General features: G+C 41.7%; 2 protein-coding genes across 5 annotated transcripts in view; both read left to right on the top strand.

Moving 5' to 3' along the window:
- Positions 1 to 636: 636 nt before the first annotated feature.
- capzb (capping actin protein of muscle Z-line subunit beta) lies at positions 637 to 14,523 on the top strand. Of its 3 annotated transcripts, none has more exons than XM_084347964.1 (10): positions 637 to 885; positions 6,162 to 6,251; positions 8,641 to 8,762; positions 9,193 to 9,306; positions 9,397 to 9,538; positions 9,756 to 9,872; positions 9,964 to 10,029; positions 10,858 to 10,934; positions 11,355 to 11,456; positions 13,387 to 14,523. In XM_084347964.1, exons 1-9 carry the CDS (start codon positions 883 to 885, stop codon positions 11,446 to 11,448), a joined length of 825 nt encoding a protein of 274 aa, XP_084204090.1. In that variant the 5' UTR covers positions 637 to 882; the 3' UTR covers positions 11,449 to 11,456; positions 13,387 to 14,523. The 3 variants fall into 3 exon arrangements, with proteins under 3 accessions (XP_084204090.1, XP_084204091.1, XP_084204092.1); XM_084347965.1 differs by having other exon boundaries at positions 11,355 to 11,449; XM_084347966.1 differs by lacking the exon at positions 11,355 to 11,456 and having other exon boundaries at positions 639 to 885.
- Positions 14,524 to 15,057: 534 nt separating this feature from the next.
- The window catches only part of celsr2 (cadherin, EGF LAG seven-pass G-type receptor 2), a 68,225-nt gene continuing 57,934 nt past the window's right edge, over positions 15,058 to 25,348 (top strand). For both annotated transcript variants that reach the window (XM_084346243.1, XM_084346244.1), the window contains exons 1-2: positions 15,058 to 15,333; positions 18,028 to 21,904. In XM_084346243.1, coding sequence (XP_084202369.1) covers positions 18,364 to 21,904 — 3,541 coding nt within the window. In that variant the 5' untranslated portion in view covers positions 15,058 to 15,333; positions 18,028 to 18,363. The remainder of the gene's footprint in view (positions 15,334 to 18,027; positions 21,905 to 25,348) is intronic.

The raw sequence follows: 25,348 nt of genomic DNA on the forward strand, positions 1-25,348 counted from the left end.
ATAATCTCAGTCAGTTAAGGAAATTTATGATTTTATACACATTTATTATGTCTACTTGTATAGTTTCATCATCCACTGTAAGGCAAACGAGGGAATTTTCATATTCAATTCAAGTTCGCAAAAAACAATAAAACTAAACCTCAGGGAGTGCTCTGAATAAAAACATATTAATTATGGACACTGCCAGCATTAAGTAGAATTAAAGATAGAGAATAAAAAGCAAATAACAGTTATATTATGACTAACACTAATTTAATCAACAAATGATAATCACTCTTCTCATTGAAGATGTTTCTGTGAACAGAATGAGAAGAGAAAATAAAGTTGGAAATAGTAAATGTTGAAGGGGCACGATGTGAGTCAAACTCAGAATTTTAATATTCACAATATTAATGAGGTAGTAATACAAACTCTGAAATATATATTTTTCCATAACTTAATAAACCAGCTGTTCTCAGAGGAAAATAAGGTCCAGTAATGAGTGATAAAGCGAGGATTTAGCAGAGCTCCATCAGTGTGTGTGTCTATCTGCTGCCCTCTCTGACTGCACGCTTACTGCACCACTCCTCTCTTTCCATACTTGGCAATGCCTTTCTTGCTCCTTCGCGATTGGCTGCTGCAGAGAAAGCCCGGAGTGACCCGGACATGCAACCGGGGCCTGTTTTGTGAGCGCAGCCTCCTTCCTGTAGCCCGGTTGAGGAAGTGAATTTCGCTGACAGGGCTGGGTTCAGTGAGGGAGAGGCGAACAAAACATCTTAAGTCAAAAAAACAACAAGAGCCGAGAGGAGCGACTTGTTCAACCACCGTAAAGCTAAGCTCTACAGCCATCGGTGAAATCGTGCTCCCCTGCCCCCGCTGAGACCGCCGCAGACCGCCGCAGACATGGTAAGGGCCGCGGTGGAGCTGTTGGGAGAGATGGGGACGGGGTAACAGGGTTTTGGTGGGGCTGCTGGCTACTGCTAACTAAGCGTTAACGGCTAGGGGTGCTAAGCTAGGCTAGCGCTAGCTTGGAGGTGTTGACTGGTAACCTGAGAGCAGCAGCAGGGGATCCAAGTGTATAAATCACCGATGCTTATCTAAATGGCTCTGTTTGCCAAACTTCTGCATGTCGGATACCAAATGAATTAGCTTCGCGGCTAAGTTAGCAACTGTTTCTTTCATCTAGTCGGCTAGCAGCTAGCTGTTAGCCAAGCTAGGTGCCCCGTATGCATAAAGTTAGCACAGGATGTTTTGGATTTGACACAAGTTCGTGAATAGTATAAGTGAGGTGTCCTAATATAACACACACACATAGTTCACCAGTCGTGCACTTCACACGCACACACCCTGGCTAAAATAGTCAAGCGCCGGGTTGCCTGTAGCTAAAATAAGACTGCTTGCTCCTCCTATTCCCAACCATGACAAGCTGTCAGCCTCCTCTGCTGAGTTTTTCCTGCCTTGCGAGTTTGAGTCGTGACTTTATGTTTTACCTGCCAGATTACCATCCAAACAAATAGTACCAGTGTATTGTTTACATATTGCTTGTTTTGAACATTTCCCTGCCACTCCCCCAGTAATTGGTCATTTATTTATGCCTGAAACTAGTATTTGATTTGAACTCTTCCAACATAACCGAGCACCATCATGTGCTCTCCCACTGTTTATAAAAGTGTGCTTTTGTAGTGCATTCACATGACCTATAGTGTTATGCCTGAGTTGGGAAGAGCAGCTGGTTTTCCTCCACAGTCGCCCACTCTCCTCGGCCTCACCTCATCCATCCTGCTGGCTCAGCCCCGCTGCTCTCCCCTGACCCCGCGGGTTGTTGGTCTGAGCTAGTGTTTACACGGAGACAGGAGCACTGGTAAACACAGCGTCAAGGAGCGCAGGTGTCTGATGGAGCAGGCTGATTCATCAGCTGAGAGAGATTTTTAAAACAGGCAGAAGGAGGGGAATCCGCATGGGAGACACTGCCTCGAAACTTCTGTTATGGTCAGGGTCAGCCTTAAGGAAAATGTTTATGGAAAGAGGGGTCTCTACTTTATAACACGTCTTTGTCCTTTGACCAGCAAGAAGCTGTATAAGTATACTGTTTTAGGCTTATTCACTTAAGAGGAGTTACTTCATATGTAAGCCAAGATGGATGGTTACGTTGACATCTAAAATGGAGGTGGATTAAATAGGTAAACAAAACAATTAATGTGGCAATGCAAAAACATATTGCTACGAATCATAATGCGTATGAATCAGAATTATTTGTAGGGCTGCACGATATTGGGACGGCCTTTCTGTTTGTTTGGTAGACGTTAGTGCATTGTGTCTTTAACAGTACTATCTGGTGATGACCAGTTAAAGAAATGATTGTGGAGTAGCCAGTTTCCTCCTTGAGTCAACTGAGAGACAGGTTTTGTCCCTCTACTATTACACGCCTACATACATCTCCTAACACATTCCCCAGAGTTTCATGTTGTGGCTGGTCTGTCCTCCCATACTCACTAATATCCCGCTGCTCACTCGCTGCATTTTTAAGGGAGAGAAACCCCTTGAGGGAAGGCTAGGCTATGCAGTCCAGCCTGTTCTGTGTCTTCTACGGTTGTCATTATGAAAAGTTTTTCATTTTGGTGTGGTCTTTTCAAGGATTGAAAAGTGCTTGGATTTCAGATAAAGAGCTTGAAACTGCTTAAATGGCTTTGTATTGGCTCAGCCAGGCTATAGGATGGAAAGTCTACAATACTTACAGACAGGTGACACATTTTGAAACAGGAAACTTTTTTGCTTTCCCTTATTATGTCATCCTGCAGTGGAGTGCAACCAGGAAACAAAATGTTGGTTGTTTATAGCACAAACACATCTGATTAAATGTGAAATAATCATTTTGGGTGTATATACACCGTAATTTACCACAGCTGCAAAGTGCTAAAAGCTTTAAAATGTCACTTAAAAATGCTTGAAGAGTTCCTATTTTCCAACATCTTTTCCTCGGGCAAATTGCCTATTGGAAAGATGTAGAAACCCTGTAGTCTAATTTGTCTTCCCTACTTAAGGAATACTAATATTTACATTTAATTACCCCTAATCTGCTGCACAACAAAGAGACCATCACAGTAAAATACTTTTCCTTTAAGGAATGTTACTTACTGGATACATCTTACAGGAATGTTGTGAAAAGACCAGGCCTGCTGCCTCACAAACTGTAGTTTATTGGGACCACATTATCAAACATATGTTGAGTGACTAAGTACATAAGCAAACAAGCCTCAGTAAACAGTTCAAACAGTAACCATAAAAGGAATTAGTTTCAGTTAGTCTCACACTGCTTAAAGACTCTGAATTGACTTTGGGATCATTGTTGTTGACTGTGATGACAGTGCAGTTTTGATTGTTTTAATTGAAAAACACACATACTTCACAGTATTTCTGACCAGTTTACAAAATGGGTTTTCTCACATTACTGGAATTTCTAATCTTAAGTCAATACCTTGGAAAATATTAAATACCATTTTGGATACAACGGGGAAAATGGGGACATTTTTAAAGGTAATATATAATAATGTTATACCATGACGACGAGATACAACTTGTCACGTATGGCAGCAAAGAATAGCAAACGTTAAATATCACAAATTGCTGTAGTGGAGAGGAAAAGTAAGAAAGTGCAGCTGGTATTGATACTTTAGAGACTGAGTATTGAAACTGTTACAAATATTCCGTTTTAATATGTATCGATACATCAATATTTTTGACAACACCTCTACACAACCTACCTTTACTTGCTATATCGATTTATTCTGCATGACAGATTTGCCCAGTCTCACCTAGAACAAAGAGCACCTAGCCCTCATCTAATAATTACACTGATAGAGAGATGAGATGCATCAGGATCTGTTTGATTCAGCTGAGCATTTATGTGTATTTCTGGAACACATAGTACAATCTGCTTTGCAATTAATTAACCAGATATGTTGGAGGAAACAGAAAACCTTCTCAGTTTTGTCAAGAAAGTAGAGATAACCCCAGAAGACCTGATCAGATGCTGATGTGTGAGGACAGACGTCAGGATGAAGTTAGTTTGATAATCATTTTCTATGAGGACCTCTGGATCTCATACCTTCCCAGCAGCCTTTTGTTTGATTCATTTATTAGGCTCCGTATCTATTCAGCTTGTTCTTGTACTTGCAAAATAAAAAATATGACAAGATGAAACTTTCAAACATGTTTCACTTTTATGGCCACAACCCACCCGGTGATGTCTGAACGGATGTATTTTGCTCGCTTCACAACCCTTTCAGCACAGAGGGCAAAGTTTCTACACAGGTTTAAGTGGCGAACTTGAATAGCATGTGCCATGCATTGCCTTTTAGTAGACAGTTTTGTGTGCTTTACTGTCAGCCCTGCCAACATGCAAAACCTCTCGTAAGATAAAATCAGAGTTTGGTTGTGTTGCACCTAATATTTACCTGTTGTGGTTCACCACAGTACAACTCCTCCTCATAAAACAGACGTCACACTGCCACAGCAAAATGAGGCGCACCCTTTGACAGCTGATAGATGACATCTGCACTGACCTCACTGATTTGGATATTGTCAAACCTATCACATATTTGTTTTACCCTTGGAACAGTTTTGTTCACTTGAACGATTCAATTTCTTCTTACTTTTGAGTTCTTGGGGTTCAGTCTCTTTAATTTCTAACAGATCTTTTGTCTGCAAATTCTCACATGACATATCATGAGTGCTGTTCAGTCTACAGAGCTGGAAATTAGCTGGAAATGTTGTGTCTGTACTCTCACAGTGAGAGAGCAGTGTTCGCCCGCAAGGGTGTGAATATTTCCTGCACAGCAACTCCTCTCATGCCCTCATACAGAATGTTGCCAGCCTTTATCATTGTTCTCTTTTGGAGACGTGAAGTAGTTTGGAGAGGTCCTGCCAATTGTCGTGATCCAACACTTGCATATATTTTCCTACATTATACAGCTGCTCAGTGCACTCTTAAAGTAAGCCTGCTTTAAAACTAGAGAGCCAATTCAAGTTTGAAAATTATGCTTGCTAAATATTCCCTTCATTAGCATAGCAGCCTGGCTTTTCTTTAAAGGATTGGTTCACAGTTTTTAATATCTGAATTTAAACAATCAATCAACATGAACGGTGAAGCAGATTTTACTTGCTTTAATCATTCTGGCCATGAAGAGATCCCCTCTTGATGGGCTTTCAATGTGGTGCCAAATCCTCAGTCCTCATTCTGTGCAGAAATTAATTTCCAAGTTGAAGAAAGCTTCAGCAATTTGAGGTTGTCAAATCAATGAATGCCTCTTAGAGTTGAAGCCTTGAAGTTTGTGTTTTACTGGACTGTCTTTACTTGTTGAGCTGCAGTGGAGGGACAGTTACTGAAGGAGGATATTTTGTACTAAAAAGGCTGTGCCAAGGAAACTTGCCACTTGATTTTACCAGCAGCTAAAGCCTCATATTACATTCAGATAAAAAAGAGCCTCAGGACCCTTTAGGAGACACCTGCTCTACTGGACATAAAGTCCATGGATAGAGAAATTTCAGTGGAGAGCTCTCTGACCGTCAGCATGAACATATTACTGAAGTTTCAGCAGTACCTCTTCCTGAACATGTAAAAAATGATTGTTAATGAACAGTTAATATTAAAATGTGCTCCAAAGTGTAAACACTTGTTGAGAGCAGCTGTATTCAGTTCATAAGAATCCACTTAAAGATGAATCCAATTTGTAATTATGATGAAAAGTTTATATTGTTGTCTTACACAATTACAGCCGAGTCTGTTGGCTTTGTACCTCAGCTGTAGTGGGAAACACAGCACAAGATAAAAGCAAAGTGTTGTCATTTATATAATAATCAATATTTGGCCTAAGCAGTCAAAAGTTTACCAGAACAGTGTGTTACAGATGTAGTTGCACTCATCGCTGAGATCATTTTTATGTTAAGATTTATAAAACTAAAAACGTGGATTATCTTGGGAGGTTTTTTCTTCAACACAGTTAAATAGTAAGATTTTTGTTTTGTTTTTATTGTCTTTTTGTCAAACTGCATATTGAAAACTAACATACTTTCATTACCATATCAGTATACAGTAACGTACAACTGTGTTTTCGAAGCTTTTGAACTGATTTTTGTCACTATAATCGAAGAGCACAGTTTAATAAGTGTCGTCTCTCTTTCAGAGTGACCAGCAGCTGGACTGTGCTCTGGACCTGATGAGGCGTCTGCCTCCTCAGCAGATCGAGAAGAACCTCAGCGACCTCATTGACCTGGTGAGTTACTGTCTTCATCTCGTTATCATGTGTGATTTCCTTACAGATCAAACACACATACAGTGTTGGCTATGTGCCCTTCAGACATGTTTGAAGAATACAAAAATATTCTTCTTGTAAAAAGCCCCCTATTCAAAAACGGAACAAAAATCCAAAAAGAGAACAACCACAGAGAGAGATAAATACAACAGTGTTTCAGCCTATATCAGCCTAAGGTAAGAAAGGAAAGCAATGTGGCTAAGAAAAGTAAAATTGGATTTCGCGCAGCAGGGACTTAAGGTGAGAATGTTGAGAGTCAAGGTGTCTTAGTAATTGGAATGTATCCCATCTGGAGAAACGAGCAGCGCCTGTTGCTTTCCATTGCTTGAGAATTACCCTACCCTGCTACTAACATACCAAACATAAGAGTGTTTAGTGTTTACTGCTGTACAGTACATGTCAGTATAAGAGAAGCTTCAGAACAACCAAACAAGGCAGCAGGTTCAAGGATCCTGCCAAATAAGAACAAAACCAGAAAGTATGACCTGGAGTGCCCTTTGATATGTTGCATCTTACACAAATATCAGATACATTTGGATACATTTTGTTAATCTTTCATTTGGAATAATTTAAGTCTGCATAACTTTACACTGAATTAACTGCAATGTGGCATTAATTGAAGCGAACTCGAAACTCCACACTACGATGGTAACAAGCTTTTGAAAACGGATATCACCTCAGGAATTTACACATTTCCGAGTGGAGGAGCATGTAAATAAAATTCAGTTTTTGTTTATTCTGAATAATAAACAAAAACGTCAGTCCCTCTATAGTACTGTTAATAAACATTTTCTAACATGACAGAGCAGTCCAGCGGGAACTTTTGATGAAAAACTCACACTGAAGCCGTTATGCTCCAGAGTTTTCCTTTATTGGTTGAGTCTTAAAAGTTACCTTGAAAGGGAAAAAAATAGAATGTGATAATGACAGTAGACATGGCTAAGATGCTGCCACACACAGTAGACAGTATTTATTTTAAATCATTCATGTTTGATCATATTTTGGGGTTATTTTTTTCCCAAATGCAAGAATATATCAAGTCATAAAACACAATTACACTTAAATTGCAACTGCATTTTCTTGGGGCCCTTGTTTTACTTCAATAGTGTGGTTGGTAACATGAAAAGTGTGTGTCTGTGTGCGCCTGTGTGTGAATGGGTGGGTGGTCACTGTGGTTTCGCTGGTGTGTGAGCGTTAGTTGTTCCAAACTATGTAAGTGTGACAGTTGCTGCATATCACTGTGTCATCTGGGTAACTGAAGCTATTTTCAGCATCTAATATTTCAGTGTTATTTTTGAGCAAAGTGTCGAAGTGACTATTTTTATTTCTTAATCCTCGGTGCAAAAGTTAAACAGCTAAAAATGCTGCCTATAAATTAATTATTTGTTTTCTTTCTAGTTTTCAGTAAAAGAAGGACTTTTATTTTGAAATTCTAAGCTCTTTTAACAGAGCGGTGCCAGCTGAGTCTGCCAGTTTAAGACACACTAAATCAGACACGAATCAAATCACACTTTTACCAGTGTTTCCACGGCACCTTGATTTGTGGGTGTAAGAGTTCCTTTCCAGCCAGACCCCCACCTGCTCACCTTCCTCTTCCCTCACCTTTAACCTCTCTCCCCCCGGGAATTGGCTCTCTCCTCACCAGTTTCATTGTGTCTGGTTGTTAGTGATTATTATCGCAGCTGTCAGTCACTGCCGGCACTTCTTGGCTCCATCATCTATGCTCCGACTCTCCCTGTTTTAATTTAGTTCATCATCACCTGAAATCACCTCTTTATTTCCTGTTTGCCCCGGATCTCCTCCACTCTGTTCTCCATTTCTCCCCTCCCACACTCTCCCCCCCGAGTTGCCAGGTGTGTGTGAGTTCGGGGCTTTTTCAGGAAAACAGGGCCTCCTTTGTATCTATGCTCTGATGTAGGAGGACATAGAGAGGGGCGTCCATGTCAGTCTGTGAGAAGTAATTTGTACCCTCTTATCCTCCTGATATTATGTTTCCCATTGATATTTTATTCCAGCTCCGCTCAGTAACCTCTGCTTATTGAGGGAAGTTGAAGTGAGAGACAAAACAAGAACTTTCAGTTTACTTTTGACCTAAAATGAGCTTCAAATACACGGCTACTTTTGTTTTTGTTTGTTTGTTTGTTAGTTTGTTTTTAAGGTGCCATCTGCTTGTTCACACAGCATGTTCTTCTGTCCCTCAAGTCAAAAAGAATACTTTCAATAAGGTCTCCGAGGAGTTGAGATGTGTTTCAAACTTTGCAGAAGTTTCCATCTCTGAGCGCGTTCAAGTATCTGTGCTGTAGAAAATGTTTAGTACATGCATTGAGCTTTTTTCTGTGTTTGCATCCAGGTGCCCAGCCTGTGTGAGGACCTCCTCTCCTCTGTGGACCAGCCCCTGAAGATTGCCCGTGACAAGGCTGTGGGGAAAGACTATCTGCTCTGCGATTATAACAGAGACGGCGACTCCTACAGGTCGAGTTTATAACTGCGCCTCAGTCATATACAAGGAACATTAACTACATTAAGAACTGTTGTCCACATGATAAGTGATAGAAATATTTCCCACCTCCTCACATCTGTCACGGTACTATACTCAAGCTGTAGCACAATTTCCTCAAACATATTAGGTGATGGAATATTGCAGCCTTTTTCTGTAAATGTCCTTTTATATCTGAGTGAAGCCTCGAAGAAACCCATGTCTGCATAACAAACACCCATTACTTTAACTGATCGATGAAGCCAGCAATGTTAATCTGTGTCTGAAAAGGGGAAAATATTAAACTTCTTTAAAAGTTTCAGAAAGGTTAACAACCAGTTCAGTGGGTGTCGAGACATTTCTAAACATTTAGTTAGATATATATGATGTTAATACTGAATTCTGTTGTCCTCTTTAATCCATCAGATCCCCGTGGAGTAATAAGTATGACCCTCCCATTGAAGATGGTGCAATGCCTTCATCTCGCCTGAGGAAACTCGAGGTTGAAGCCAATAATGCCTTCGACCAGTACAGAGACCTGTGAGTACCAGAGACCAGCAGCCTCACCTGGAGTTTTTAATAAACGTCCAGTGATGCCCTCTTGTGACCTCTCATATCTGTGTTTCTAAGGTACTTTGAGGGTGGTGTGTCCTCTGTGTACCTCTGGGACTTGGATCATGGCTTTGCTGGAGTTATTCTCATCAAGAAGGCCGGGGATGGATCCAAGAAGATCAAAGGGTGTTGGGACTCCATCCATGTGGTGGAGGTGCAGGTGAGAAGCAGCTGATATGAAATTGAACTTGTTCCTACACAGTGTTTCTGTTTTCTCTTCATTTCTTTATTCTTTATTTCAAAGATAAAACTGTACAGGTGATTGTTTACATCACATCGGGACATGTAGGAGATGCACCACCATAAATCCGTAGACATTGATCCAGAGTAAAACTTTCCAGTTGTCTCATTGCTTGTTGTGTCTGCTGTGCGAGCAGGAGAAGACCAGCGGTCGTACTGCTCACTACAAACTCACCTCCACCGTCATGCTGTGGCTCCAGACAACCAAGACCGGCTCTGGTACCATGAACCTGGGTGGCAGCCTTACAAGACAGGTACGCTGTCAAACTGAACAGAAGACAACTGCTGATATGTGCAACCTTTCTTATGTCATCTGTGAACTCAAGTTGTTTTGTCTTTTCACAGATGGAAAGGGATGAGTCAGTTGGAGAGTCCGCACCCCACATCGCCAACATCGGCCGCCTTGTCGAAGTGAGTATGACGGATGATAATGATGATGATCGTTCTCATTTAACCTTTTTAACTGCCAAGCTAAAGCCATAAAATGACATGACTGGGTCTCCTACACAATATTCTGATGATATTTAAAAGTGTCATATGTAGAGAGATCTGATGACTGATTTATGGGTCATAGTCTTCAGCAGTGAGGCCATTATTAGTCATCAGTCAAGCTGAACACAGTGAAAGAATGGATGTTTGGGCTCAGAAGGTTGGTAGTCGCACTCTCCCAAAGATAAAGTCAGCCAGTGTAGTCTTCAAACACTAGTGGGAAACATAACGTAAATTTCTTTCATTGTGATCAAATGTAATGCATTCAGTTTACACATACCTAAAACTAATGCAGTCTAATAAAACAGTCCTTCAATAAAGCCTCCCTTCATTAAGGTTATCACAATCAGTTTTGGAGAGGTGTTCAACCTCATGTTCATTTTGGAGGACAGAGTTGGAGGGAGTGGTGTAGTGAATTGTATTGCAGTACAGTGGCAGGTGTCTCTGTTGTTTTTTCCACCTCATTTACATCAACAAACGTAGACCAAATAACAGAAACAGCTGCATGGAATTCAAGAGTGGAATCGAGGCCAGTGTGCAAAGAGCAGGTAGCAAGAGACCTGTGTGTTGACCACAGCCATCACATAGCTTGTCTACTTTCTACTTAGAACCCAGATTCATCTGTACATGTCCTACAGTCATCCACATTTGTCATGATTAGCACATCTCCAATTCTAGTCGTCGTTGGCAAATTGAGGATAGACGTGGGAATCATTCTAAGAGTTAAGAATGTCTTGATTCTTGTTCCAGGATATGGAGAACAAGATTCGCTCCACACTGAATGAAATCTACTTTGGCAAGACGAAGGACATTGTCAACGGTCTAAGGTAACGCTACATGAGTTGTCTGGATGACTTTGACCACCCTCTTTCCTTTAACAGCACTTCCTGTCGGAGGGGTCTGCAGAAACTCTTTTTTTCCATTGTACCAGTCTTACTTGGATCATAGTGTGTTTACTTTTGTTTCTCCATCTGTTGCTCCGCAGATGTTTTCTTGCCTCTTCTGTCAATTTCTGTCATTTCTTGTCTCATATTTTACACCTTTGCTGCTCCTCAATTCAGTTGTATTACTCTGTATTCACTTCACCCTCTCCTCCCCTTATACCTCTCTTCAACCTCTCCTACCGATCTTATTTTTTTGTTATTGCCTGTCCTCGCACATTTCTGCTGCCATTCTTCTCACGTTCTGTTCTCCTGTCAATCCCCCCGTCACCTCTCCTCCCCTGCTGCCTCTCCTCTGCGCTCCAGATCTATTGAGTCTTTGCCTGATAACCAAAAGTACCGGCAGCTCCAGAAGGAGCTGTCGCAGGTCCTCACCCAGCGTCAGATCTTCATTGACTAGGGTCAGAGGTATATCCTGGCATGGGGCTTTGAGTGTGTGTGTGTGTGTGTTTGCTTGTGTACTGTATGTCTGTGTTTATGTGTAAGCAGAAAATGAACAAGTGAAAATGCAGAGTTTGTTTGCCTGCTTCTGTTTGAAAAATTAAAAGTACTTTCATAGTCTAGGATAGTTGAGGATGACCTGCAACATGCAGTACTTTTCCATTTTATGTGGATAACAGCATAAAAGTGCACCGGAAAGACCTTTTCTTTAAAATAACATGTTTGATACAAGAAGTAAAGTCTACAAAGACTAACAGATACTGGATTTTGGGTGCTCATACTGATATTGACATTTAAGAATTTTACAAAGTCTAATAACAAAAATTTTTGCTAAAACATTTTTTAAAATATCAACACATTTTTTGGTAAAGATCCCTTCGATTTGTTTTTATAGAATATGTACTGATATACAGGACAAATTATCTAATGGAGACATAGTTTCTGAATTGCGAAAATACTTCAGACATATCTTTGCATACTGCAATTTCTTAAATGTCTTGTTATGTGTCTTGTGCTGTTCATGTAATGCAACAGTTATTAGCTGAGATACAGCTGTTACAGCAAAGAAGCAAATGATACAAATAGGAAAAAAGTATTTTGAAAAGGTTTTCGTGCTCGTCAGGGTTCAGGCTCCCAGGTGTGGGTGGCTGTGCGTGTGTGTGTGTGTGTGACTGACTCTATGCTACATGAACATATTTGCATGCTCCTCAGAGTGTTGAACACTGAGCAGCTGTGTGGGCATGTTGTGCAGGTTTTGTTTACCTTTGAGTCTAACAGATGATCTCTGTGAGGGAGTGACAAACTAACCATGTCAGATTATTCAAAGCAGTCACAGACCCTCATGTTTTGAGGTTCGTTGCCCTAATAAGGTTTGCCAAGATAGTGTGTTTATTCTGGGCACGTCCTATCGAAGAAACCACATTTGTGGAAGTGTATGTGTGAAAGCACAGCATTGAAATGAAAACAACAGAAAAATCTTACTAGCATTGAGTATTCACCCCTTTTTCTGTTATTAAAGCAAACCGAGTAAAGATTTCCTTTATTTTATTGTATATTTGCTTTAATTTATTATGGATCTTAAGTAACTTCAGTGTTCAGGGATCAATATCTTAATTTAATGGTTAATGATCCAATACCATCTAGGCGAAGTGAAAAAATATCATCGAATTTAGGATCGGCTTTATTTTGAAATCCCCCTCCTTCCTAAACATTCAAACGGTGCTAGTGCCAAGCAGATAATGGCAAGCAACCCAGAAAAAGACTATTCGGATATATACTCTCCTCTCGGGAATAGATCAGCTGCATGGAAATATTTTGGATTTCAGCGAAAAGACGGGTAAACAGACAAATTATTTTCTCTTTTTGGCGAAAGCAGAAGAGAAAGTGGTGGCAGCTACCTCTGTACACATAACTGTAAAGAGTTTTTAAATTTCCATTTTCATGTCTGTTTTTTTGGTTTCATTTCATTATGTATGTTTTTTTTATATATATATTTGCACTAGAAATACTTTTTCCTATTTCCAGCTGTATATTTAACTCTTAAAACCCCATCAAAAGGAGTCGTTCAACATAGTTATAGTTCAACAAAGTGCAAAATGTAAAGGATGGTGAACACACAACTGAACTGCATGACATTATGTAACTGTTGGTTAAACTTGCCTGACATTAATGCTCCATGTGTGCAGTGTGTAAACATTTAGTAATAATACACGTTTCTCCCCACAGAGAAGGAGAATGTACTGTGATGTTTACATTACTAATACTAAGACTTTCAAGTTTTTCTCTTGAACTTACAGCCTGTTTCCGTCTTGCTGGAGAAACTTTCCCCGTCTCTCTTGCTGTTTTCATATTTGACCTCGTACTCACTGACAGTCTCCTCTCTTTGTGTCTCAAACAGGAGTGTTACGACCCTGGCTGACAAGTCAAAGCAGGAGGCTCTGAGGAACGACCTGGTGGATGCACTCAAACGCAAACATAACGGCTAGAGATGCTACTGTTGTTTTTTTTCTTCTGTCTCTCACTCTCTCTCTCGCGCCTCATCTCTGCCATCTTTTCTCTGTTTCTTTACGTCTCTCCCTCCATGCCTGTTTCAGTGCTGCACTCGTTTATTTGTGGAAAAACAAAAAAGGAGAAAATGCTTAGCTTTTTATTTGTTTTTTGGTTTTGTTTATTGTTTACTGTCAGGTTTTTGTTTTCATGCATCTCATCTGCCATGAAGCCATTCACTCACGCTCCCTCTGTCTCTCTTCACCCCTCTCTTCTCTCTTCTTTCCCATGTTACCAATATTATGATAGTATTACCACGGTTAATGATAATCTTACAGTGTGAGGGTCATTGTAGTTAATAATCCCTGATGTTCTCACAGCTGACGTGTCCTCAGTCGGTGTCAAACGAGCGACCTTGGCCCCGCTCTTCCTCCGTGACGAGGAAACGGACACAGACTGTGCTTTAGGCGGTGTAGGCTCGGCGGGGCTGTCATTATTATGGACATCAAATTTATTTCTTGCACCTATTTTTGTCTACAACACCCCCCGAATATATTTGTATAAAATTATTACTGTCCGTGTATAGCTGTCATTATTCTGGGCGATGTAAACGGTGTGAACACGAGGGCGGCCTTCGGTTTGTGTTGGAAGGTTTTAACTCTTTATTCCACTCCACATGCATGTGAGCCTGTGTGGGAGCATGGGGCTGCAGAAAGTGGAAATTAAGACTTATCAAACATGGGGATGGACTGTTATAATCACTGGGTGATGATTACACCCACGTCGTCAACCCCAGCCTCCTACACGTTGTATAACATGACAGTTTGCCTCTCCCTCTGTTCTGCTTACTCAACTCTTCTCTCTCCTCACCTACTATGTCTTTGTTGGGGGTCACAGTTTGTCTTTGTGTCTCAGTGGAAACCTTTAACTGTTTCCATTTTTTTGGAGGGGAATCTTTTGTTGTATTTTTGTTTTGTTTTTATTTTGTAAAGCTTATGATTCATATTGTATTAGAGCCTCCAGCAACAATAAAAACAGTAAAAAGCTACTCTGGGTCTTATTCTTCATTTCTTATTGATGTGCCGCACCATGCAGGCAGAGGGCAAAATAACAAACTAGCAAAACACTGCAGGAGGGCAACACTTCACTTTGAGTACACCCATTAAGCATTTATAGGCTGTATAAACATTTTATAAGTTGCTTATAACGCACTTTGATGCAGCTGTGATCAGATTTGTGTATTTGTGGGGCTCCACAGTAGCTCAGTTGGTAGTGTGTGCCCCATGTAAAGAGGCTGGGTCGTCGCTGCTGCACCCCAGGGCTCAAGTCTGACCTGTGACCCTTTGCTGCACAGGACAACACAGCTTCATGCTGTTTTACTATGTTTATATTTGGGGGATAGAGATTAATAATACAATATATAATCAAAAAATTATGATGCATTGATATAGATAAAGGATAAACTTTATCAATGCCTTAGTGAAATTCACAGGCTACCAAGCAGCCTATAGAAAGTAGGCTAATTATAATTGTCTTTAATTGCCCCCCAGGGACAAATAAAGTTTTTTGATTTGAATTAATATTTACTAGCTTAAACGTTTTTGCTGCCTGTCAGTGTTGAAGAGTGGGAGTTGAAAGTAAAGTGGTAGCTAACGGACGCTTATATGCTAGTGAGCAGCATTTGTCAACTTCCTCTTTATTTTGTCTGTTATAATCTGACCGATACTAATTTTTTGAGACTGGCTGATAAGAGTTAAAACAAGATGTCGACACTGTGAGTCTGTAACGGCTGAGGGAGCTAAATGCTAATACTAGCCTCACAACATGGACGCAATGACAACGCTAATGTGTTTAGCAGGTAAAATGTTTACAACGGTCACTATCATAGTTCAGCATGCTAATGTTTGCTATTTTTTTCACAGTTGTAAAATAAATATTTCAGTGCTCAGACTATTGTTAACAAACTCTGTAGCTAATAGACAGTAATGTAAATAAATGACTTATTTACTCAGTTCTGTACAGTTCTGACTTGACTAAAGTAGCTAACGTTGCATATAATGTTAACTTTCTTCCAGCTATGTTAATGTTACTTCTTCAATTTAGGGACAAATATTGCACTTTTTACTTAACGACATTTATATGATAACTTTAGTTACTGATTCAGATGAATAATACAATAAATAATCAAATAAATTATGATGCATTGATATAGATTAAAGATAAACTTACCAGCTGCAACATTTAAATGATACACACAAAAATGGATCAATAATTAGCCTATAATCAAATGCTGCACTTATTATACTTATATTATGCTTAATGGCGCTATTTTGCTTAATCAGTGCCTTTAGTCTTGGTCCTTAAAACGGATTTTTGGTCACTTTATGTTATGGTATACACCTAATGACTGTACTTATGTCCTCTTACCCAATACATTTTTAAGTCGTAAAGCCTACTTGTACAGAACAAATGTATTTCTATCAGTATTTTTACACTGTGATATTTTGATTTTAATTAAGCCTAATTTTGCCACCTCTGATGGAGTATCAGCCCAGCTGGTTGATCTGTCTATCTCTCCATCTCCACGATGGTTTCAACTTTTTGAGGCTCCTTCCTTTAAATGTTATATAAGTTCCCATCCTCTTGACCAAATCACCTGCAACAGGTGACATATTTTAGCTTTTTTGGAGCAACATTTTACTCATGTTGCTGACAAAAACTGCATATCTCCATGCACTGATTTGCTTCAATTTAAAAATGACCCATTTTTGTTGTAGTAAAGTTCTTATTTGCAGTGTCTTTAAAGGTGCAGTCAACCAAAATATCATCTTCTGCTTCTTAAAGATTAATTTTTCTATCATCTCTAAACTCTCATAATTAGATATCATCTGAACTTTGAGTGAGAAGCCGCTGTTGAATAAATTATCCGTCTCTATTACATTTTGATGAGATTGAAAATGACTTCTATACTAGGGAAAAGCGGCTGATACTATTAAAACAAATTAAAGTGGGAAAAATGATATTTTTATGTCCTATGCAAAATATGAAGGCTATATATAAAGACCACGAATTTAAGCATAAATTAATCTGTGTAAAATAATCTTTAAATGATGGAATCAGCCACATCTATCTGTCACTTTGATGATTTTTTCATTTTAGTCACGTCTTCACTATAATTTATTTAACATTTTCATTTTCTTGACGCCCTGGGGGGGTTTCACTGACAGCCAGCTGATTTTTCTATCTCCTTGAAATATCCTGTTTCCAAGCTCAAGACTGAACCTCAGCTTTTATGCCAAGATGGTGATAAAGTCCTTAAAGTGCTTAGGAAAAAATGAGAAATCTGACATCTATCCTTGACAACTAGGCAAAATCCATCCGCTAATGAAGATGATATGAGATGACTGACAGCTCCAGGACAGCTTGACCTTGTAGTGAAATTGTTATCTCAGTGCTTTTTTCATAATAAGACCGGGTGTAGCGCGTGAAAACTGCCTCGCAGATTTACTTGTAACAGGGGCTGAGGAAGAGCCCCATTCATTCATTCATTCAGCACAACATGATGACATTTGCATTTGTTCAGATGCAAATGTCATCATGGAAACACTGTGACAGGCATGAATAATGTCTGTGCTGGTGGAGACTGCGAGACTGCAGTTTGTCCACTAGGTGTCACTGACATTCAGCACATTAGTACTTTCTCAACTGTTTTACACTTTTTATTTATTAATTTATTTATTTCATCAAAGATTTTACTGGTCTGTACTCAGTCCAAATTCATTCATATGTTTTATTCCTGCGTCCCCTAAGTGTATAGGTGGAAAAGCGTCTTCCACCAATGTGTATTGTAGAGATCACATTTAACTACAAGAAACACATCGAGTGTTTGATCTGAAATCAACTGATGAATGCAAATGAATTCAAACTGGTTTGATTCTAAACTGAATTAAAATGATCCTCTGTTGGCAGATTTCTGAACAATGTGCAGCCAGTGAAAGAGCAACTTCAACACTCTCACTGTTTTGGGTTGAAACACTTGAAACACTTGAAGTTTGAGGAATGTGTGCCTGTTAATAAGTAAACCCATTTTGGAGAGGAGTGGTGGATTGAACATATATGTTTGTCACCGATGAAGTAATAGAAGTTTGGGGTTGTGTATGTGCTACCACGGCTTAATCTACAAGATATCTCTCTTTGACATTTGAAGTGTTTTATTCTTAAACAAACAAAAACTTTTATTAAAAGAATCAATGTTAAGATAACACAAGCTGAGGTGCTTTAAATGTCAGTGGTGGTTGTGTAAGTAGCATTCAATCTTGGCAACAACAAAAACAAAAAAGATAATTAATAACATGTTGTCAAGTAAACTAACTAATGATATCTAATGAAAGTTTTTGTTTTCAGTTAATAAATGAAGCTTTTAGGAAGTTTCCATTTATCTCCAGTGGCAGGGTTTTTGTCAAGTGCTCAGACCCCTAACAGAGCTGTTCTCTCTCTCTCTCTCTCTCTCTCTCTCTCACACACACACACACACACACACGCACACACACAGGTTTATGATAATGAGGAGCCTCAAGGCGCAGGGGGGGGGGGGGCAGGAGCCATTTTTCCACCATTCAAGCGGAGTTGCGCGGACGGAGCGGAGGTGCTGCATCTGCTGCTGCTGCTGTTGTTGCTGCCGGCGCGTGTGAATGGTGTGTGAGCCGCTCCGGACAAGACTACTGCGGGTTTACCTCTTCAAACCAGCCGGAGTGACCGGAGAGAAGTGCGCCCGCTGAGAGCATGGCTCCTCTGCAACAAAGGGAAACTCACAGGCGGAAAGTTTAAAGGAATACGGAGCTGAAGACATTCCCACTCGGATAGCCGGCTGAACACTAACTGAGGAGCGATGCACTTCGTAAAATGGGATTTGTTGTTATTTTTCTGGTGGTGTAAACTGGTTTCGCTGGCGCGTTGTTACACCGTTCACATCAGTGAGGATGCGGGGACAAGGACAGTGGTGGCCGGCGTGGAGCGGGGCGCACGGTGCGCTTTGGATCAGGTCCTCGCTCCAAAATTCACGGAGCGGTTTGTGGAGACGGACGCGGCTGCGGGCATTGTGTTTGTTTCGGACTCTATAAAGTGCCCCTCGCTGCGCTCCAACCCCTTCACCCTGTACACTGTATCTGACTGCACGGACTCCGGCTACAGGCACCTCGTCACCAGCCAGTACGAGGTGCATGTTCACGGTAGGAACTGTTCAAACAAGCGTAAAAGAAAACCTCAGTGGGACATGGAGGTCCTCAGTTTGTTTAGCAGCCACAGCCAACACCGCTCAGAGTGCCACCAAGCAGGCTCTGCTTTATTTTCAGTGGGGGGTCTGCTACCAGGAGCCCCGATCCGCTGCAAAGTCGCCAACAGCCGTAACTTTTACTTCTCTGAGGGGCACTTGTTTGTGTCTGAGACGCTGTGCTGGAGGCTGGACACGCTCCTGGAGTTAGACCTGCTCTGTGATGTGCTCACAGGAAATGGATTGAGTGCTAAAGTCAAACCTGTTACTGTCCACTGGCGTGTGGGGCAGGGCCCCTTCAGGCAGGGCCACATAGAGAAGCTGTTAGAAAAGGCAGCTCAGTCTGATTCAGGGATTGTGAGCAGGAGGAGGAGAAGCGTCAACAGCAGCCCCCAGTTCCAGCCTCCCATGTATCAAGTGTCTGTGGCAGAGAATAAGCCAGTTGGGACGGCTGTTGTTGTTTTAAAAGCAGTGGATGCGGATGAGGGTGAGGCAGGCAGGCTGGAGTATTTCATAGAGGCTCTCTTTGATAGCCGCTCCAACAACCTCTTTGCTGTGGACCCGGCCAACGGTGCTGTGTCCACAGTAGAGGTGCTGGACCGGGAGACTAAAGACACCCATGTGTTCCGTGTGACCGCCGTCGACCATGGCACGCCTCGACGTACAGCCATGGCCACCCTCACTATCACAGTCCGTGACACCAATGATCATGACCCTGTTTTTGAGCAGGAGGACTACAAGGAAAGCATCAGGGAGAATCTAGAAATAGGCTATGAGGTGTTGACTGTGAGGGCCACAGATGGGGACGCACCTGTTAATGGAAACATCCTTTACCGTATCATCAACAGTAACGGGTCCAATAATGTGTTTGAGATTGATTCCAGGTCTGGTGTAATCCGCACCAGAGGTCTGGTAGACCGAGAGGAGGTGGAGGCCTATATGCTCTTAGTAGAGGCAAATGACCAAGGTCGTGACCCCGCGCCCCGCAGCGCCACAGCTACAGTTCACATTGTGGTTGAGGATGACAACGATAACGCTCCGCAGTTCAGTGAGAAACGCTATGTGGTCCAGGTGCCAGAGGACATGAACCCCAACACAGAGATCCTGCAGGTGACCGCCACAGATCAGGACAGAGGAAGCAACGCTGTCGTTCACTTCAGCATCATGAGCGGAAACACCAGGGGACAGTTTTATATTGATGCTCAGACAGGTAAAATGGACGTGGTGAGTCACCTGGATTACGAGGCGAATAAAGAGTACACTCTAAGAATCAGAGCTCAGGATGGAGGACGCCCTCCGCTGTCCAACATCAGCGGTCTGGTTACAGTGCAGGTGCTGGATGTTAACGACAATGCCCCCATTTTTGTCAGCACTCCGTTCCAGGCCACTGTGCTGGAGAACGTGCCCCTGGGCTACTCCATCATTCACATCCAGGCAGTGGACGCAGACTCTGGGGACAACTCCAGGCTGGAGTATCGCCTCACTGAAACCACGCCAAACTTCCCCTTCAGCATCAACAACAGCACGGGGTGGATTGTAGTGGCAGCCGAGTTGGACAGGGAGAGTGTAGATTTTTACAACTTTGGAGTGGAGGCTCGTGACCATGGCTACCCTGTCATGTCCTCCTCAGCCAGCATTAGCATGACTATTCTGGACGTCAACGACAACAACCCAGAGTTCACTCAGAAGGCGTATTACATGCGACTGAATGAGGATGCAGCCGTGGGGACCAGCGTGGTGACAGTGTCAGCTGTGGACCAGGACATCAACAGTGTGGTGACCTATCAGATATCCAGCGGAAACACCCGCAACAGGTTCTCCATCACAAGTCAGAGTGGAGGGGGGCTCATCACCCTGGCGCTGCCTTTAGACTACAAACTAGAACGCCAGTACGTCCTCACTGTCACTGCAAGCGATGGAACACTCTTTGACACGGCTAAAGTGTTTGTTAACGTCACCGACGCCAACACACACCGACCTGTGTTTCAGAGCTCACATTACACCGTCAACATCAACGAGGACAGGCCTGTAAGCACCACTGTTGTTGTGATAAGTGCCACAGATGAAGATACAGGTGAGAACGCACGCATCACCTACATTATGGACGACAGCATCCCTCAGTTCAACATCGACTCAGACACAGGAGCTGTCACCACACAGATGGAGCTGGATTACGAGGACCAGGTTTCCTACACATTGGCCATCACTGCTCGGGATAACGGCATCCCACAAAAGTCTGACACCACCTACCTGGAGATACTGGTGAACGACGTGAACGACAACTCCCCCCGTTTCCTCAGAGACCAATACGTGGGCTCTGTTATGGAGGATGTTCCGGTGTTCACCAGCGTGGTCCAGGTTTCTGCCACCGATAGAGACTCTGGACTCAACGGCCGCGTCTTTTACACCTTCCAAGGTGGGGAGGACGGCGATGGAGATTTCATAATTGAATCCACTTCTGGGATTGTTCGCACACTTCGCAGATTAGACAGAGAAAATGTACCCGTTTACACCCTGCAGGCTTTCGCTGTAGATAAAGGCGTTCCTGCTCTGAAAACACCAGTAAACATCCATGTTACAATCCTAGATGTGAACGACAACCCCCCTGTGTTTGAGAAGGATGAGTTTGACATTATGGTGGAGGAAAACAGCCCTATAGGCCTCGTAGTTGCTCATATTTCTGCCACAGATCCAGATGAAGGCAGTAATGCACAGATTATGTACCAGATAGTGGAGGGGAACATCCCAGAGGTGTTCCAGCTGGACATCTTCTCTGGAGAACTGACTGCACTGATAGACCTGGACTATGAGTTAAGATCTGAGTACGTCATCGTGGTCCAGGCCACGTCCGCCCCTCTGGTCAGCCGTGCCACCATCCACATCAAACTTGTCGACAAGAACGACAACGTGCCTGTGCTCAAAAACTTCCAGATCATCTTCAACAACTACGTGACCGACAAATCGAGCAGCTTCCCCACCGGAGTGATCGGACGCATCCCCGCGCATGACCCCGATGTCTCAGATCAGCTCCATTACAGCTTTGAGGTGGGAAATGAGCTCAACCTAGTCCTCCTGAACCAAAGCACGGGGGAGATCCAGCTGAGCCAGGCTCTGGATAACAACCGTCCCCTGGAGGCCTCCATGAGGATCTCAGTGTCAGGTGAGAATCTTAGATAACTCTTTGTAATTGCATACTCCACCCAGTGAGGTAAAAAAATAGACTCACTGAGGTGTATTCCCGCTCTATTTCCACCAGCATGTCCTGTCTCCTCATTTACATTTTCGCTTCACTTCACCAGATAATGGAAGTGATGATGACTTAAGTATGTCTTTCTTGGCTTCAGTGTTCCACAGTGAGTTCTCCATAATAGAAATATTCATGAAGGAGGATTAATATTCACTGAAAGATATTTATAAGCCACTCCACCCACATCAAAAAACATTCAGATTACCAAGTCACAAAAGATGCATTGAAGAATTGAAATTCTTCGAGGTGGATTGTTTTAATTTCTGGGTTCTGTAATTTTTTGGACCCCTCATTAAGGAGCTTTCCTGTGTACAGCGGCCTGATTTAGCTCTGTCTATTGTGGAGATTTAAATAGCTGTTTGTCTGAGCATGTCTGTATCCTGTGGGATCCACACTCCAGTGGGCAGACTGATCATGCCCCATAATTGCCCACCACACCCCCCTCCTCTCCCACATAGAAAGAAAGACCTAATTCGATTATAGTCTATTTCTATAGCTTGTGTAGAGTCAGGTTAAAGAGTTGATGTTTTTTAAGTGTTGTATTGTTTTGCTGGCTTGTATTTCTTGCTCTAATTTGACAAAAAGAGGATGCTGGTTTGTTGATGTGTTAGACGGATCAAAATCAGTATTTTTACCAGTAAATCAGTATTTGGTCAATTGGTTTGGACTTGATGAGAAGGGTGATATAGATCCAAAACCAGCCTGACACTTCTTTAGTGTTCATTTTACTGCTTGTGTTGCCTTCCTTAACCTGCGTGTCTTAAGCCGCTTGTGTTTCCATTCACCGTTAATTTTGCATGCCTGCACAAATTGCAGAGTTTTATTTGCTCCAGAAATGTGACTGAACTTGCTTTTCACAGAGAGAGAGAGGTGGGGGGTGTTGTTGTAAACCTCTGTTGGAGCTTATTTGACGCAGTGTGATCTGCTGTAAATCTGCCTTCTCTTTGACCTTGGCACAACCTAAGAGAAAAGGAAACAGAACCAAGGAGCATTATTAAAAAAATGGACGTCAAGGTTAAAGATGAAATCAGACACTTAACAATAACAGTGAGAGGGACCTTGGGATTTCTGAAGACGGTGTCAATTGAGTGACTGGCAGCCTTTCCTGTTTGTTGATGAGTTGAGACCAAATAGCAGATACTGTATGGTTGGAGTGGGCAGTCGTTATAATGGATTGAAGCTGAGCATTACCTCTCTGGAGAACAATAGTGAGCTGTCGATTCAGGGGCAGGCGCTAGAGCTCATACCAGGCTGTGGTTGGGGGCAACAGCTGTGACTCCAACATGGACCAATTAGAGGCTGGGTCTCCCCACCGCGTCCAGCACCTGCTGGGGTTTATGTGTCAGCACCCCTGCAGGAGACAGAGGGACATGGAGGGAGGCAGGAGGACGGAGGGGGGAAGGGAAGGAGGGGTTAAGTTGCGGTTGTATAAACTGGGAACATGTTTGAAAATACAGTCGTACTGTAACAGAGCAGGAAAGTCATTAGACAGGGGCTGTCTGAGGAGGAGATGAGGTAGGAAGATGAGCTCCTCCAATGGATGCTGCTGACCCCAATTTTCCAAGGCTTCTCCCTCCAGGGACCTCCCAAGTCTTCCCATTATCTCTCTCTTTATTCTGTCGTTTAAGAGGCCCCATATGATGGACGATTTTTGATGGGCTTCTTTTGTATGTTGTTGGACTGTGATTAACATCGTTTCTGAGCACCGCTCTTCAGACTGACATGGATGTAACAGCCCTAATGTAGCTACACTTTGCTTCAAGTTTAGAGTGTCTCCTATGCAGTTGCTTTGGGAAGGTAACCTTTGAATAATCCACAGATTAGGATGATCTTCTTAAAGTTGAATTCAGGAATATAATCCTTTACATTGACCCAACTCCCTGAGGTACAGTAATTACTTTCTGAAAAAACTGGACCTCACTCTGGCTTTAAATGTTTAAATTTATGATGTAATTAACTCCAGTGTAGTCTTTAAATGATCAATTTTGTGGTCACGTTACATTAATAAAAAAAACATTTAATTAATCACAATATTATACAATATTGTATGGAGGAGTTGAGGTATATACAATATTGTTTAACAAATGAAGACTGCCATGACCCCACACTACTTACATCTTTTAGTTTGTTATGAGTGAGAGACCTCTAGCAGCAGAAATTATATATTGTGCATTTAAAGGCCGAAATGTCAGATTATTGATAGTCTGGCAGTGACATGAGTGTCTAACTGGCAAATTTCACTTTCCATAAATATGATTTATAAGTGTTTTATATGAAGTATCATTTGATTTTTTTCATTATCTTGAAAGCTTCTCAATGTGCACTTCATGCTGAACTGTTCAGGAGTTCTCCTCTTTACTTATATAAAAATGCACCATAAAGATAATTGCGACCGTCGTGCTACCTGAGGTGAAAATAAAACAGAGTTAAGTGGTGTGTAGTGAACTATATTTAAAGAAACAGCCTGAGTAATTTCATTTCAATTTAATGTGGTTTTATCATCCCTGCAAAGGCAGCAGTTTGCCACCCAGTTGAACAAATGCACTTAAAAGAAATAGAAGGAAAAAAAACACAGGCAGGTAAACTGTGTGAAATGGTCATAAATACTTCAATAATATGCAAGAAATCCCCCATTTACATTCCTGCCCTATAAAAAACACTTAAAGTAACTCAGAAACCATTGCAAAGCATGAAAATTACCTATAAAGAATTGAGAAGATGGCTCAAGATGGATAAATGGCTTGAAATAACAGTTTTACAGACATGGTCGGGTGGGTTCAATATGCTCATCGATTTCTTTATGATTTGCTGGTCACTAAAAAACCTATTGATCCTAGCAACAAAGCCTGTTGAGAAACACGAAAATCACCTTTTTTATGTTAAAGTTATTTAAAAGAAATACCTTTTTTTCCTCCAAACAAGCTCAATAGTTTGACTGATCTTCTCAACAGAGAGTGTTGCTCTTTAGATTTCAGGTTGACTCTTTTGTCATTAAAACCACAAGCAGGCACTTAAAAACTCATCCAACAGCCACATAACCTGATCATCCTGCTGCCTTGTTGTGCATTGGCTGTGTGCTCTGGCATAAATTAGTGCCTATAACTATTTAATTATGTTAGTGAAAGAGTCAGATTTCCAGCAGTGGTGCGTGGGCATTGGGCCTTCCTCCGTACTAAATGAATGGAAAAGGATAGAGTCATATTAGGGCTGTGTGTGAATTAATTAGTGTACTGAAACTTATTTCAGATTTCACGGATCTGTTGAATGCTAGCTCACATCTCTGCCACATTGAAGATAAAACTGACATATGTGATGATATAATTCGCCATGTGTCACTTCTGTATTGTGGTCACACTG

This window comes from Pagrus pagrus (assembly GCF_965226575.1).
Source record: "Pagrus pagrus genome assembly, chromosome: 3".
Taxonomy (NCBI): Eukaryota; Metazoa; Chordata; class Actinopteri; order Spariformes; family Sparidae; genus Pagrus; species Pagrus pagrus.

Excerpts from the sequence above, each read along its gene's own strand:
- capzb (XM_084347964.1), top strand. Across the intron at positions 8,763-9,192 it reads AGAGACGGCGACTCCTACAG|ATCCCCGTGGAGTAATAAGT; the intron begins GTCGAGTTTATA and ends TTAATCCATCAG. Across the intron at positions 10,030-10,857 it reads ACATCGGCCGCCTTGTCGAA|GATATGGAGAACAAGATTCG; the intron begins GTGAGTATGACG and ends TTCTTGTTCCAG.